The sequence below is a fragment of the Nematolebias whitei genome, chromosome 18 (assembly GCF_014905685.2).
Source record: "Nematolebias whitei isolate Nwh7 chromosome 18, NemWhi1, whole genome shotgun sequence".
NCBI lineage: Eukaryota > Metazoa > Chordata > Actinopteri > Cyprinodontiformes > Rivulidae > Nematolebias > Nematolebias whitei.
Window position 1 is genome coordinate 32,073,139 of NC_056515.1, and position 16,570 is coordinate 32,089,708.

Here is a 16,570-nt window from a genome sequence, read left to right on the forward strand (position 1 = left end):
GCATTAAATGGTGAGGATGTGCATTAAATGGTGAGGATGTGCATTAAATGGTGAGGTTGTGCATTAAATGGTGAGGTTGTGCATTAAATGGTGAGGATGTGCATTAAATGGTGAGGATGTGCATTAAATGGTGAGGTTGTGCATTAAAACGAGCTCCACACAGTAGTTCCAATCTACAACTCAGAAACTAATGAGAATAAGAGCTTTATACGACCTTGAAAAACCTTAAAACAATTTTTAATCTGACAAAATCTCAAACAGAAAATAGAAAATTAGTTTCACAAGTTGAACTACTGTTTCATAAAAGTTATATTTTCAAGAAAATGTTTAAATATTATTTTAAAACTAATTTTAATAAGCTAAGAATTCACTCACCTGCAGATAATCTTAACAGAACATGATTCCCTTCACGGCTACAGTTTCAAATCAAACTTTATTTGTAAAGCACATTTCATACAGTGGCGTGTAATGCAAATGAAAATACATGCTTGAAACATGCTGTTAATTAGACACAGCTAAAAATCACAACACATTTTAGCTTTGCCTTTACAAGCATGATTGAAGTACAATCCGACAGCAGGCGAAAAGAAAACAACGATAAACAAGCAAACAAACACGTGAAAGTGATTGAATCATAAAAATACTGAAGAAACTGAAACACAACATTTCGTTAATGAGGAAACACAGAAGCGAGTATTAAAGTATATAAATCATAATGAAACATGAATTTTAAAACCTGAAACGCTTCTAATATTATAATTTTCATCTGTGGACTGTATTAAACATCCTCTGACCCTTGAGTGAGCCTTTTAACCTAATGTAGTTTAAATAAAACATCTTCACAAGACTGTTGTAAACTGGCATTAAAGCGGCGAGCAACGTTTTCTGGTCTGTTTATGTTTTTGTTTGTTCCAGGAGACTTCAGTGCCGAGGAGAAGTACCAGATTTTTATGCAACATCGTTACAACAGTTGTCTAGAGATGCTGCTAGAGCATCTCAACCATGAACTCCATGAAGTGAAGGTAAGCACAGTTATATTTTATACATGATGTTTTCCTTGTTAGAGCTTATTTATAGATTTTAGTGCCTGCACAAAGTGTAGGCAACACTGTATGTATGTTAGTGTGAGTTAGAAACATGTAAAGGGCTTTGTAGACCAAAATAATGTTAAAAGTGCTTTATTGAGCATTTCTCATTCAATAATGTCCAATTACAGGAAAGTGCCCTGTGCTGCCTGATGAAGTTTGCAGCAGCAGAAGGAGAGCATCCTCTGGAAGATTCACAACATTACAGCTTCCCAAGGAAACTGATCCGGGTAGAATATTAATAACTTCCCACCTTATTAGTCAAGTCAACAGATTATTGAAAATGTTTAAGCGTTGATTATTAAAACGGTATATAACTGGGCTGTGACTGTAGTCTTAGTGTTTGCGACCATCCAGCGGTGCGGTTGGGCTTTTAGTGGCTTATACTGCCATCCAGTGGTCAGAAAAGGTAATACACTTAAAATAAAATTAACCAACATTTCTTCTTAAATTTGACAATAATGACTAATTATTGTCAAATTTCAAACATTATTATCGTTTATCGCAATAATTTCTGAGCCAATTAATCGCCCAGCAAAATGTGTTATTGTGACAGACCTAGTAATTAGCTGCCAGCGGTCCCAGCTCAGTGAGATACTTGCTTTAGTGGCGTGGGCACTTTGTGATGCTCATGATTTCTTTCACCGGCAGGCAGTGGTAGACAACCTTCTTCCTACGAAGACCGACAACTCCCTGCTGATTTCCAGGTTCCAGGAGTTTCTTGAGATGGAGGATTTGCGTTACTTTGTAATGAGCGCCATCTGTGGGAACGTGCACAAAGTCATGGAGATAAACAAAGGGGTGCGCGCAGCTCGTCTGCTGATTTTCTTTGCTCTGCTGCTGTTGTTCTTTCTGTTCGTATTTTACCCGACGCTCTTGTTTTTTTTTAGGCTGTGCTGCCTGTGTATCAGAACAATGTGTTCACCCTTATGTCCAACATTAACATTCCAAGCCAGGAGTCTGAAATGACCAACTTCATGGTGAAGCAGAAATGTGAGACCCTTTATGATTATTATTTTTTTATGTGAGGATACTCCACAGCTTCTTCTTGTAGAAAGGGAAAAACTTTAATTCTTCTTTTTTTTTTTTTTTCTTTCTAGTCAACCATGAAAACTGGAAAGCTACTAAACTCATGGTAAGTGAAGTAGTTTAAACTTTACCGTCACATGTCTGCACGAAACCTGAATTGGCTGTAAAATGCTCTGTTCTGCTGCAGGACCACAAGCGTGCATTTGAGAGAATGTGGCTTGGCTTTCTCAAGTACAAGGTAAACATCTGCACCTCACAATCCACAGTTTCCTATCTTGCTAGCACATGTCTAGTTTTATAAATATATATATATTTAGGGATGCACAATATTATCGGCATGTATCGGTATCGGACGATATTAGCGATAAAGTTAAATATCGGCCATTCCATCAAAATAACTCCCGATATAAAAGGTGCTGTTTATATATGTTCAAATGTTGTCACTGTGTTAGAGAGAGTAAATGTCATGAATAAATTTGACGTTAAACATAATCCAAGTTGAAGTGTTGCTTCATTTTCATCCCTCTTTTTGACATTGCATTTGGTAGCAGGACAAACTGACAAAGACCATGCAGAATAATGTCGTAGTTTAATTCCACAGCAGAGAAAGCTGTGTAGTCTCTGTAAGTAGGTCCAGGGGAAAAATATCGGTATTGGTATCGATTATCGGCCAAATAAGTTTTGGCATATCAGATATCGGCCAAAAATCTAATATTGTGCATCCCTAATCTATTTTATTAAATCTCTCTTTCAGTTGCCAAACAGCATGTATAAAAAGGTGTTGGTGATCCTTCACGACTCCATTTTGCCGCACATGAACATCCCCGCTCTAATGATCGACTTTTTGACTGCTGCCTATGATGTTGGTAGGTTTATCTCATCTCTGCTCTTTTTGTGTAACCGAATCGCTTGTGCCTCAGAAAGCAACCTCCGATCACACACTGCTGCAGCGATTTTATTTCAAAAGGAAGCAACGGGGTTTCCTGTTGCAAACGCCGCTTGAATTTTTCGAACTGTCCCTTTAGAAAGCATAACGTCGAATGAATTGATTTGTTGCAGGACTCTCACTGAACAGTTGAAGCTGAAAAAAAAAAGTGAAATGATTTATCTCTATAAACGTAGAACCTTCACACAAAATCTTTAGTCATCATCTTTACCATCTTTTCTGAGTCTGACCTTCAGGCAGATGTTACAGAGCCTACAGCTGTTTTAAAAAAAAACAACTGATTTAAGCTTTCATTTATTCCTACTTCAATGATTTTCCTCAAAAAATAAACATTTAGATTTGAAACGGTGTTTTTTTATTACGTGCTACCAATATTTAATGTGTTTCATTTTTGGATTCTATATTAATTGTTAAGACTAAAACAAACAAAATCCACGTCTTCATTCGTTACTCATATGTTGATATTTTAGTTTAGTTATTAAATCAATGTAGCCATGGCAAATTTAAACATTTTTCAGCTTCTTTCAGCTAATTTCAGCTGTTTTGTGCTCCTTTCAGATTCTTTGTACTAACTACATTTTTTCTGCTTCTTCTAATTTCTTTCTGCTAATTTCAGCTTATGCTCTGTTCAGCTTATTTCTGTGTTTCAGCTTATTTTGTTGGCTTTCTTGTTTCAGCTTATTCTGCTATTTTAGCTACTATTTAGCTGTTTTTATGCTAATTTTAGTTTTTTCAACTAGTCCCACATTTTTTGCACTTAAATTTTGCTGATTAATTCATCAAAATTGTTCTCTCTCCACTTCCTTCTGCTAACTCAATATTTTTTCTACCTGTTTTGCTACTTTTCATGTTTTTGTTTGCAAATTTAATCTTTTTCCAGATAATTTCCACTTTTTTGGGCTAATTTCTGATTCTTTCAGCTTAATTGGGCAAATGTTCTTTCTGCTTTTTTTTATGCTAATTTAAGCTTGTTCTACCTTTTCAGCTAGCTTTTTAAACTTTTTTAGTTAATTTCAGCTGTTTTTAGATAAATTAAAGTTTTCCCTGGAAATGTTTGTTACTTTCAACCTAATTAACTTCTTTGTGGTAATGTAAGCCTTATTATGCTCCTTTCAGCTAGTTTCAGCTTTATTTGATATTTCAGTTACTATTTAGCTGTTTTTATGCTAATTTCAGCGTTTTCCAGCTAATTCCACCTTCTTGGAGCTCATTTCAGCCTTTTTCACATCCTTCTGGTAGTTTAAGCTTCTTTCCACTTTTTCATTTAATTTTCAGCTATTTTTTTGTTGCAAATTTAAGCTTTTTTTTTTAGCTGATTTAGTAATTTTTGTGCTAATTTCTGCTAATTTAAACATAATTCAGAAAATATGTGTTCTTTCTGATTTCTTCTGCTAATTTAAGCTTGTTATTCCATTTCAACTACAATTCAGCATGGCTTTTTTAAATGTTTTTAGCTCATTTCAGCTGTTTTTCAGCAAGTTCTTCAGCAATAAGCATTCAGAGCCAGATAAAAATGTAAGATTTTAAATGCCAACAAACTTTTGCGTACAAGAGTTGAATCCTGCTTAGTCGTTTTAAAATACTGTAAAAAAATTATAATATAAAAAAATGCGTTTTTAGAATTTAAAAGTTGGGAAGCGTCATTTGAAGTCTGCATCATTTTGGATCATCATAAAATGATTGTGTTGTTGGACAGGTGGGGCAATCAGTCTGCTGGCTCTCGATGGTCTTTTTGTGCTCATTCATAAACACAACCTGTGAGTATTACATGAAAACAGTCATTAGTAGCACCAGTAACGACATGTTTAAAGAAAAGAAAATAGATTTGAGTCATCATCGTTTTATTTACAGGGACTATCCTGATTTCTACAAAAAGTTGTATAACCTTCTCGAGCCGTCTGTTTTCCATGTAAAGTACAGAGCACGCTTTTTTCATCTAGCCAACCTCTTCCTTAGCTCCAGGTACGATCATTCAGTCTTCACCTTGTTTTGTTTTTTTTTACCATTAAAGCAACATGGGTGTAGTGTTGTTTACTGTATGCATCGTTTGTGGTCCCCTCCAGTCACCTGCCAGTTTACCTGGTTGCTGCGTTCGCCAAACGCCTGGCCCGTCTGGCTCTCATAGCTCCACCTACAGCTCTTCTCATAGTCCTGCCGTTCATCTACAACCTGATCCGCCGCCACCCGTCCTGCAGAGTTCTCATCCACAAACCCAGCACAGAAGATGGTGAGTTGTCGCGATAAACAATAAATCAATTAAGCGCACGATGAATGAAAGTTATCGGCCTCATTTTCATTTATCGGCTTCATTGTTTCTTCGTGTCTCTCTCTTTCTACTGAAGACACTGGATGACAAAAGGCTCAACTCCGGTGCTCTTCACTGACCCCTCCATTTCTCTTGAAAATTAATTTTAACCGTCCAAAATCGCGCTTTTGGATCGTTAAAAACAGCTAAGCTGTGAAGCTAAGCTACGAGCTAAGCTAACATGCTGACCTCGGGAATAAACCTCCGTCTTGTCGAAGCTCCAAAATTCACGGTTGAAACCCATGCCTTCGTGTAAAAAGTTGTTTTTCTTTGCAAAAAGAACCTGAGAACTTGTTTACTGATTTTTTTTAATTAAAAGCTTTGTGAGAAAATGACATGTTATAAAGCTCAAATCACCGAGCGTCCGCCATGTCAGCCCATGACACGTCAAGGGCCCTCCCTCCCATTTTTCTTAGACACACTGCTCAACTATCCATCCTTTGGTTCAAGCAATCTTATACTTCCATCAGGTGGTCAAAAAGGTACTACAACCAAACAAATCAACATTTATTCTAAAATTTGACAACTATTGTTAAATTTCAAACAATATTATCGTTTATCGCAATAATTTCTGAGACAATTAATCGCCCAGGAAAATTTGCTATCGTGACAGGCCTATTCATTACAGCTGCAGCTGGCTCTAGCAGTACGTGTGCCAAGATGAATGAAAAGCTGTCCTTTCTGTGCATCCTCACAGAGCCTCTCGAGGATCCGTACGTAATGGATGAAGAGGATCCCGCTCAGTGTCGCGCCTTAGAGAGCAGCTTGTGGGAAATTAAGGTGAGAGTGAGGCGACGTCTGATGTCAGCTGAACTGTCAGAATCTTAATTTGAAGAAATGTTATGGATGAAGCTTGTGTTCTTTCATGGCAGCACATAGAAGCGACACTTTTCTTTGTCCTTTGTACAGACGCTGCAGAAGCATTACCATCCAGATGTGGTCAAAACTGCAACAATGATCAACACATCTCTGTCGGCGTTAGAAGATGACATCAGCAATGTCCTAGAGTTAACAACATATGAGGTGAATGAACTGTTCTTTTTTCTTTTGTCTTTTATTATTTTTTAACTAGATATTCTTTTTCCTTTTCCTGGGATTTCAGTTAATTGACTGTTAATTAAAATACAGCAGTACCAGAGTCAAACCAGTTTTCAACCATTTCAACAGTTTCAAGAAGTCTGGAAAAGTTTAAAAGTTCCTTTTAGTATTTCTCAGCTCTAGATTAAAAAAAAATAGATTATAGAAAAACAAAAGGATTCCAAATCTTTCCTTTTGTTCCTATAAATAAATATATAAATACATTTTTTTCCTCAGATAAAATTGTTCAGAGCAACATTTGATTATTTGTAAAAGATAAATATATAGTTTTAATTCACATTATACCCTTACTGTTTACAAAATATGCTAAATAAATGCAAATTATTTACCGGATATTGTCTGAACTCAATCCAGTTTTAATTTTTTTCTACTTAAAATGGGAACAAATTTTACAAAATACATATTTAAGATTTGAACAATGCGATTAGGTCCATAAACTCCTCAGTTATGTTTAACACATTTGTATACAGTCAGTAATGCACAAGTTTATTTTTCGACTTTTAAACGGCCTTAAAATCTAAAACAAACAGTTAATTTGGAGTTTGCATACATCTACAATTTTACAATAGAGATTATGTAGCCACCCTGTGAATAAACGTAATGATTAATTTTAGTAACTGGTGAAACTTCTACAACTGAGAGACAAAAAAAATGAAAATGTTAACAGAAAGTGGGATTTTCATTCAGGGATATAATTAGAAACAAGCCTGAAAACTGTCAGTGGACTTTTCATTTATTTTAAGAGAACTGCAGTCACAAACTTACAAGTATAAAACTACAATAAAATGTATTAAAAAGTGAAAAGAGCCTTTACTTTGCACTTCATAGTTGCAGCAAATGCATCACAATTTGAAGCTGGATGGAGATAAAAAGAGGGAGATTTCCTTCAAGATCCAAACAGCTTTTGAAGAAATTGTCAAAACTTCAAGATCTTTAAAAAGTGAAGTGTTATTTTTCAGCTAGGAATAAATTCAGTTTAAAAAGTTCCTCTTCTTGAAAGGATGCTCATCACTCATTGACCTGCATGCAAAAGTTTTAAACATAGATATGCCTTTAATAACTCAGTTATTACCGCACCAAGTGTTAGCTCAGTTTCTGTAAAAATGGACTGTTAAAGCCCTTTTTTGTGTTTAAGGCTGATTAAAAATTACTCACTGGTTCACAAGATCTTTTGCTAACAGAATGATAGTGCGTGTTTGTTATTTATATCAAAATTAACCTAAGTCCCAAACTTTTTTGCTTGGTGAGCATTTGTAATTTCCCCTAGATTTTTAGGATCGATAGATCCTCCTAAACATAACGTGTCCCTTTTCTTTTTGTCCACAGCTGATGGATCGAGACCTGAAACGATCTCAGAAGAAGAAAGTCCCCCTGGAGTTTGAAACGGCCACAGAGTTACTGAAAGGAGGCGGAGATGTGTTAAAGCAACACTTTTGTTTGCTTTAAAAATAAAACAAAACAAAATGCATTCACTGTTTACCACTGAACAGATCTATCTGAGATGAAATTATAGACTGATAGATGTGGGTGTGTGTGGGATCAGCACATCAACAAGAGTAAAAACATTTAAAAATTATTTTAACACTTTTTTCATACCTGTCCATGTTTTGACGAATGGTCAATAAAAAAATTTTTTTTTGATTAAAAATATCTTTATTTGATGTTTTATAAACTAATCTGAAAATCTTTTTTTTTTTTTTTTAATTCAACCTGTATTTATATCGGTTAATCCCATTGAGTCTTGGGGACTCATTTACAAGAGAGACAATGAAAATGTTTTTAGATAAATTATTACATTTAGAATTTAAAAGGTTTATGAATTTAATGTGGAATGGTTGCTAAATGGTTGGCTCCCCCCTCAGAACAGAAGCCTCAGCAGAGATGCAGACAGCTCCACCTCAGAGGAACACCAAACGAAATGTGAAAGCTTCTCAATGTGACATGGAAAATATTTTAAGAGTAAATCCCATCTTAAGGTGCATTCCAGCATCCACACAGGTGAAAAGTCACGTTGGTCACGTGTGGAAAAAGGTTCAGATTGGGTGGTTATTTATCAATCCACATGAGAATTCACACAAGAGAGAGGCCATTTTCTTGTGAGACATGGGAGAAGTTATTACAGTGGTGGTCACTTACAAATCCACAAGATAAGTCATTCAGATGAGAAGTATGTAAAACCTGTGGGGAAAAACTTTAAGCCCCTCTGCTGCAAGTCCATTCACACTGGTGTGAAACGATTTTGTTGTAGATTTTGTGGGAACGTTTCAGAATTCATGAATTAGTTAAGCATATTAGAATCCATATTGGAAAAACCATATTGTTGTGAGACTTGTGGAAAACGGTTCATAGATGATTACAAATTAAAGTCCACAAGATGGTCCACACGGGCAAAAAGACATATTCTTGTAAAAAGTGTGGAAGATGTTTCGCCCAACGTGTGGGCTTGATTGGACATGAGCTCACATAGGTGAGATATATTTGTAAAAAGTGTTTGACTTCTAAAAGTGGCTTGGTGATGTGAAAACTCACACAGGTGAGAAGTTACGTTTTTGTAATGTCTGTGGGAAATGTTTCAGCCATGAAGAGGACTTGACCCAACACCGGTGAGAAACCATATCCTTGTGAAATATGTGGAAAGAAATTTACTTATAAAAACCTTTGTGAGACAGATCTCACACAGGCGAGAAGCCATATTGTAAAAGTTTCACTCAGAGTGGGGGCTTGATCATAAACATGAGAGTTCACTCTGGTGATAAACCATCATATGCTTGTGAAAAATGTAAAACATGTTTTTCTTCTTAAAAAAAATACCTTTGTGAGAGATACAAGAACTCATACTGGTGAAAACCATATTTTTGTCAAATTTCTGGGAAATGTTTCACTCAAAATGGGGGCTTAATCAGACTCGAGAGTACACTGCTGAGAAACCATATCCTTGTGAAAAATGTTAAAGTTGTTTTACTTGTAAAAGTGGCTTTTTGAGAGACGAGAACTCACATACTGTAGGTGTGCAACCACATTCTTGTGTGACAAAGTGGAAATTTGAACGCATCTGCTGGCTTCCTTCCCTAGTTAACTTTTTTATGTATATGAATATTTTTGTACAGTGTGCTGAGACAATTTCTGTTGTGATTTGGCGCTATATAAATTAACTGGATTGATAAAAGGACTGAGTTACCACTGAAGTTTTATTTATTTATTGTGAGGCTGTTCTCGTGCACAGGTGATGCCTTAGTGCTATTTTTGGCATCTCCTCTTCACATTTCTCTTGTTAAGTGTACCATCTGGTCACCCAGCAGGCAGCCAGAGTATAAGAAAACAATAAAGGGAAAGTCTGAATCATACCACACTTATTTCTCTAAAGGAGCAAGTCAGACCTGAACATCCACAAACAGAAATGCCTTCTATGAAATGGAGAACATTTGAACCCACGAAGCGTCTAAATCCATCCTGTTTATCTATGGATTTGTATCTTTAAGGCATTTTTTTTTTTTTGGTAAATCGGTGCAATGCACACGGCTCAGGAGCAGGAAATCCGGCAGCCAAGGAAACCAAATCATTTTGAAAACGACTGTTTTAAACAGGTACAAAAATATGATGTCAACATTTTGATTGAACAGGATTTTAAATGTCTCCATAACTGAGCTTTTCATTCATCTTCTTCTGATGTTCTTATGCCAGTTGATTTTTTTAGATGAAGTGTTTTAAGCTTCTAAAGTTGAGTCACTGAAGCAATAAAACAAATGCCTAACTCAAGGGATGAACCACTGTTGTATAGCATGTCCTTAAAATCAAACACTTTTGTTATTACAATATTTGTTTTCATAAATGCTAATAAATGTCAAACTGTTTTTTGCCACAAACTACTAGAAAGTAAATACTTTAGCTCTTTGCTAAGGTGTTAATAGGCTTACCTGGCTCATCCCTTGAGTTAGGTGTCTTCTATTTTTACCTAGTTTGGCTAATTGACTGCAAATTATACAAAATTTGCTTTATTTATACATGTTTTATTTTAAATAGGAGCAAACAATTTACAACAAATTGTATTTTTTTTTTTTATCCCAATAAACCAACATCTCAGGTGAGGCTTTGAAACAGCAGCAGTGTCTCATGACATTTAAATAAACCTCTTCTTCCACATTGCAAATCAAATCCAGGTTCTTACAATCAAACAGAGCAACTTTTTGTTCTTGTTTTGGTAAATGTGGGACTGAGGAGATCTGTATGAAGCTGTAGGACTCTGCATTGAGCTTTGTGTACTCTTGGTGTTGCAGCAGCCATCTTTCTCCATCTGTGAAGAAATAGAAGCTGTTCAAGGCGAGTCAACGCACAAAATGATTTGATGATGAAATGATGAAATTTGACTGAGATTAAAAAAAAAATTCTAAGAGGGACTAAGGAGAAAGATATTTATAGTCTGCTGCTTAAGGCAAAAGTGTCTGCCAGTTTATTTGGCTGTGTTAGCAAAATATTCTATGAACCAGTGGACAGATTTTCTTGAAATTTTCAAAAAGTAACGTTGTCCATCTGCTTAACTTTTGTAGTCAGCCCCATTAAAAATGGCCACCAGAGCAATCTTTGTCAAACTCACAATGACTGTAACCAATTATATTACCGTAATCTCTGGTATATAGAGCACACCTGCGCCACACACATGAAATTTAAAACAAAACATAATTTTGTACATAAAAAAAAAGCTGCGCTTGTATATAAGCTGCAGGTGTCCACATTTTAATATCAGAAACTTTACGCAACTGATAGAATGTGCAGCTTCGGTAATCCTGATGCATGCTCAATAATCCACAGTAGATTAATCTAACAAGGTTGAGTCAGTTTCCTCTGGACAGATTCTTCTTTGTTGAAACAACTAGATTTGGCTGCCATCACCAAACTGGTTGATCCGCATTGAGACGGTGTTATTCAGTTTGTTGCAGCTCCGCAGACTGAAGAAGTCTTTTGGATAAAAGACGAAACGTTTCAACAAAGAAGAATCCAGAGGATCTGACTCAACCTTTGTTAGAACTGCGTCATTTATACAAATATTGGGCTAAAAGTCAGAGTGTGAGTAGCTGCAAGTCCTTAACACGGTCTGAGCACGAAAACATCTTACAAGATCTGTATCGCATGGAGACTGTGCAGAACATTCCAGCCAAACTATCTGTAGCTCTTATTTAAAAAAGAATATTTAATTAAATACATGTCTAAAATGAGAAATCTGCTAATTTACAAGTGGTGTTAACCATCTAAACCTTACTGTAGGCACATACTTTGTGTGTGCGTGCATGTTGCGGATGGGTTAGGGTTAGGCATGTACTAGTAATGGTTAGGTTTACAGTAAGGGTCAGGGTTAGGCTATAGAAAATGAATGGAAGTCAATGCAAAGTCCCCAAAAAGTACGTTTACAAGAACGTGTGTGTGCGCACAAAGGTACACTCAGGTCAGCATACATGGGGATTTACCCCCCACTGATAAAAGCTGGGGCTTTTTCTCCTCCATGCGTCTCCTGTCATGGACATGGTGCTGTAGCGCCAAGTAATCCTCCCTTACATAACCGAGTGCAGCTCTCTCACCAAACACACTCTGATGCACTCACACACACACATAAATCACTCCAGTCAGCACTTAAACACATGTTGAAAAAGTGCTGCTGGGCGGCAATAATGTTTAATTGCAAAAGCAATTTAACTTTCGATCTGTGAGCGATTTCACATTTAGGGGTTGAAAGTGGAATGATTTACCGGAACAAGCAAGTTGTGAAAGATGAACTGATTTAACTTAATGAAAGATGATGCAGGAAATAAATTCAACAAACGAAAAGCTCTTATGGATTCATCAGTTCTTGCTGAGGTGGTTTATTGTGGGCAGGTGTTTTTGTTTGGCTGCACTTAAAACAGTTATTTCAGTACAGAAATTTTGCATAAAAAGGTGGAAATTTATGAATAAAACAGAATTTTTTCTACATTTATGTAGAACAATCTTATCAATGAGTTAAATGTCTATATGCTGAGTCAGCATTGTTGCCCTGTTTGTGTGCTTTCTTTGAAATCTAACAATTTTTGCATATTTAATGCTTGTTCAGCTCATTCAGGAGATGCTGTGATTTGTTTTTGTAAATATTTTTAAACGTTTTTTTTAAACTTCATATTTCAGCTTTTTATGAATCCACTTAAATTTCTTCAAAAACGCGGTTCTTGAAATCTGCTTCACCATGTTAGCTCTAATTTTTGTCTTCTGGTGCGACTAGCATTTAGCTACTATTTTGCTTCTTTTAGCCTTTAGCTATTTATTTGCTACTTTCACATTTTAGCTACCGTTCTGCGAGCATTTTGGTACTTTTATGTTTTTCGCTATTTTAACTTGCACTTTTTCATTTCGTTTTTCATTTATCCTTTATTTTTACTCATTGAACCACGAAAACTAATTTTCAAGAGAGACCTGTTTTAGAGAGCCTTGCTCAGAGGGTGGAGGTGTTTCACTTTTTCCACCCACATTTTTATGTTGACGGTACCGGGAGTTGAACCTGCAACTTTCCAATCACAGGCCCATCTTCTAACCTCTGCGCTACCACTCCCCTACTTATGATACGCTTCTCTTATAGCAAGCATTTTGCAAATTTCTGTACAGTCAAGTGATTTTATGAAAATACTGTAGTACAAATGTACTTCTAACTGTGCTGTACACACACTTTTCAGTGTATTTGTTATTGATAAAATAAATGTAATGAGAATTCAGTAGATTTTTATTTGCTTGCTTTTGTGTGTCATTAATAAAATGTTTCTCAGTCTTCCATTTAAAAACATACATAAAATAATATTGCCATTTATGTAATTTTGATCAACCTTTTTCTGAAATATTCCTTTTACAAATTTACAGACCCAGAAATTATTTGAAACTTTATGCAGAACAATTGTTATGTTTGGATGTAAAGCTGCTATGACCAGTGAAAACTGCTTGCTGTACAATATAAAGACGACTAAAATCAAATAATCAATTTTAAGCTTTTGCTTCTTGTACAGAGGTGAAATGTATGGAGTTCAGATTGTGGATTCTTGGAGTAAATATGTCTGATTTGACAGATGATAATGAGGAGTCAAACCAGCAGCAGTAACGTGGACAGTCTGCTGAGACGATCTCAGATGGAGTTACAGTGGATACGAAGACAGCTGGCTATGATCCATTCCAGAAGCATCCAGCCCCACCATCACCTGTACTCCAAGGGCAAGGTAACTGTGGACTGCACTCTGTAGGCTGGAGGGGCTCCTATTGCAACATAAAAACTCACAAGCAGAACGTTAATTTGAACCAAAGTTTAGTTTGAGTGTCTCTTCATGGGTCTGCAACACAATTTTACTTCATTTGTGATTTCATATGTGCTGCAGCTGCATCAGCTTCTGTTCAGTGCCCTGAGATGACCTGTTGTGACTTGGCACTATATAAATAAACTGAATTGAATTATAACTCAACACAAGATTATCTTAGTCTGAAATCCTGGTTTGAAACGTGGCGATCAATATGAGCCTCTAATAGTGTGAATGTTTATGAAGCATTCACTCTATTGTGATCCATTTTTTTTCCATCCATTTTTCAGCATCTTTATCGTTCCACAATTTTTGTGCTATTTCAACAAATTGTACACCAAAATGTTCAGCTGTTTTAGGACAATCCTTTGGTTTTGGTGCAACTTTAGCTTTTTGAAATATCTCACCTTTTCTGCCACTTTTTTTTTTTTTCCTCATAGGAAATGAATTGAGCTCATTTTACATCCTTCATATCTTCAGATCGGTTTACAATCTTTAACTGCTACTTTCACATTTTGTTCTGGTTCAGCTTCTTTCAGCTTCCTTGTGCAAATTTAAACTTTTTCACCAGCTACTTTCAGCTGTTTTATTCAGCTGTTTTATTCAGCTGTTTTATGCTCCTTTCAGATTCATTTTGCTAACTACAACATTTTTGTGCTTCATCTAACGTATTTCTGATAATTTCAGCTTGTTATGCTCCTTTCAGCATATTTATGCAAGTTTCAGCTTTTTCCTGCTATTTCAGCTACTATTTAGTTGCATTATGCTAATTTTAGATTTTTCATCTAATTCCACATTTTTTTGCACTCATTTCTGCTTTTTTTAGCCTAGTTCAGCAAAAATAGGCTCTCTCAACTTCCTCCTTGTAATTTTATTATTTTCTGCATTTTTAGCTTCTTTTAAGCAGTTTTTTTTTTTTATTATTTTTGCTTTTTTTCAGATAATTTCCACTTTTTTGGGCTAATTTCTGCTTCTTTCAGCCTAATTGGACAAACATTTAGTCTTTCTGCTTTCTTATGCTTATTTATGCTTGCTCTAACTTTTCAGCTATGTTTTAAGCATTTTTTTTAAAGCTAATTTCATCTGTTTTCAGATAAATTCAAATTTTTTTGTGGTAATTTCTGCTACTGTCAGACTAATTATCTTCTTTAATACTCCTTTCAGCTTTTTTCTGCTAGTTTCAGCCTTTTCTGCTATCTTAGCTACTATTTAGCAGCTGTACGCTAATTTTAGCTTTTTAAGCTAACGCCACATTTTTTGTGCTCATTTCAGCTGTTACTGCTTCCTTCTGGTAGTTTAAGTTTTTTCCTGCCTTTTCAGCTATTTTTTTTCTAATTTCAGCTTCTTTTGATTAGCTAATATTCTCATTTTTGGGCTCATTTCTGCTCATCTAAACCTAATTCAATAAATGTTCTTTCTGCTTTATTATGCTCATCTTGTCTTTCCATTTCAGCTACATTTCAGCATATTCTTTAGCCAATTTCAGCTGTTTTTCGGCAAGTTCTTCAGCAATATGCATTCACACTGCATTTTCGCAGGAAATGCATTTTTGTTTTAGCTTTATGTTTTCTGCACTTCCAGTAAGAGTTGAAACATACAGCCTACACAGGAGAACAGTGTTCCTCTACAAGCATGCTTTAGTGTTAATAATCCTGGCTGTGGTCTAAAGGCAGCAGATTGTTCAAAGAGCTAAATGACTCTTTGCCCTTTGCTGTTTGCATATTTAAAGGGGTCGTAACCTGTTTCTGCTCAGTCCAGTTTCCATCTGTTCCTGAGCCCCCCCGTCTCACAGAGCCTTCATGTCAGGCCTGGAAACCAATTCACTGTGAGTAATGCGTCTGCCGCAAAAGATGGGAACAGACAGTGAGGAGGCGTTGCTAAGCAACACAGTAGAACAGAGCGTACTTCCTCCTGTATCTCTCTCACATATACACACACATACACACACTCTGTGTCTTTTTTCTTTCTGTCCTCGCCTCTGTCCTGTGCTCTGCCTCACTGTTGAACAGACAGCAGAAGACAGTGAATGCCTGCTGCTCATGCAACCACACAGGTGATTTATTTGAACTGTTTTGGGGATTTAGGCGAGGAGAACAATCTGATGCCTGTTTCTGGGCTAAAGTGTGGACTAAACTTTAATTCAAGGTTAAAGTTACAGACACTAAAGGAGAATTTTTTTTTATGCCAATTTAAAGCCTAGCACTCCTCACTCACTGCAATGCCAGAGTTTGGAACACAAATTATTATATGATGAAAAAAGGGCTGTAGCAGTTTTAATCCAATGTTGTAAATCTGCTACCACCACACCAACTCTAGCTCAGTAGCTATATATTTCAAGTTATAGCCATCGTGAGTTGGCGAAGGTTAATTAGCTATGGTGGCCATGTTGAATTGGAGTAAATCCAAATGTTATTGAGTTGTTGCTGCATATACAGTGATTACTTTCTGAGGGTTTCACTAAAATCTGTAAAGTAGTTAATGAACTATTTTACAAACAGACAGACCACGTTTGTTTTATGTGTTGTGTGTTTTTTTTTTTTTTGCATTGGCTAATAATAATTAGCTGCAGCGCCCATCTTGTAGCCTACTCAATTGGCTACACAGGTTAGTCAGTTGTAGATGTACATTCAGTGATTACTTTTTGAAAGCTTCATTAAAGTGGGTCTATTGCCTCATGAATTTTGTTTTGTCTAACAGAGGCAGAAAAATGAATAGACATAAGTAAAAACACTTCATTCATCCATCCATTTTATATATTTATATCTATATATATATATGTGTGTGTGTGGATATATATATATATATATAT

The 16,570-nt window shown here is 35.9% G+C and overlaps 2 protein-coding genes across 2 annotated transcripts in view; both read left to right on the plus strand.

The window, feature by feature from the left end:
- noc4l (nucleolar complex associated 4 homolog) overlaps window positions 1-8,075 on the plus strand; it is an 8,511-nt gene extending 436 nt beyond the window's left edge. The window contains exons 3-15 of the mRNA XM_037692709.1: window positions 916-1,022; window positions 1,217-1,315; window positions 1,737-1,886; window positions 1,976-2,078; window positions 2,186-2,220; window positions 2,302-2,352; window positions 2,869-2,980; window positions 4,757-4,817; window positions 4,912-5,022; window positions 5,124-5,287; window positions 6,063-6,145; window positions 6,275-6,388; window positions 7,790-8,075. Coding sequence (XP_037548637.1) covers window positions 916-1,022; window positions 1,217-1,315; window positions 1,737-1,886; window positions 1,976-2,078; window positions 2,186-2,220; window positions 2,302-2,352; window positions 2,869-2,980; window positions 4,757-4,817; window positions 4,912-5,022; window positions 5,124-5,287; window positions 6,063-6,145; window positions 6,275-6,388; window positions 7,790-7,909 — 1,310 coding nt within the window. The 3' untranslated portion in view covers window positions 7,910-8,075. The remainder of the gene's footprint in view (window positions 1-915; window positions 1,023-1,216; window positions 1,316-1,736; window positions 1,887-1,975; window positions 2,079-2,185; window positions 2,221-2,301; window positions 2,353-2,868; window positions 2,981-4,756; window positions 4,818-4,911; window positions 5,023-5,123; window positions 5,288-6,062; window positions 6,146-6,274; window positions 6,389-7,789) is intronic.
- Window positions 8,076-13,519: 5,444 nt separating this feature from the next.
- The window catches only part of rimbp2a (RIMS binding protein 2a), an 89,998-nt gene continuing 86,947 nt past the window's right edge, over window positions 13,520-16,570 (plus strand). The window contains exon 1 of the mRNA XM_037691758.1: window positions 13,520-13,686. Within this exon, the coding sequence (XP_037547686.1) occupies window positions 13,540-13,686 (147 nt within the window). The 5' untranslated portion in view covers window positions 13,520-13,539. The remainder of the gene's footprint in view (window positions 13,687-16,570) is intronic.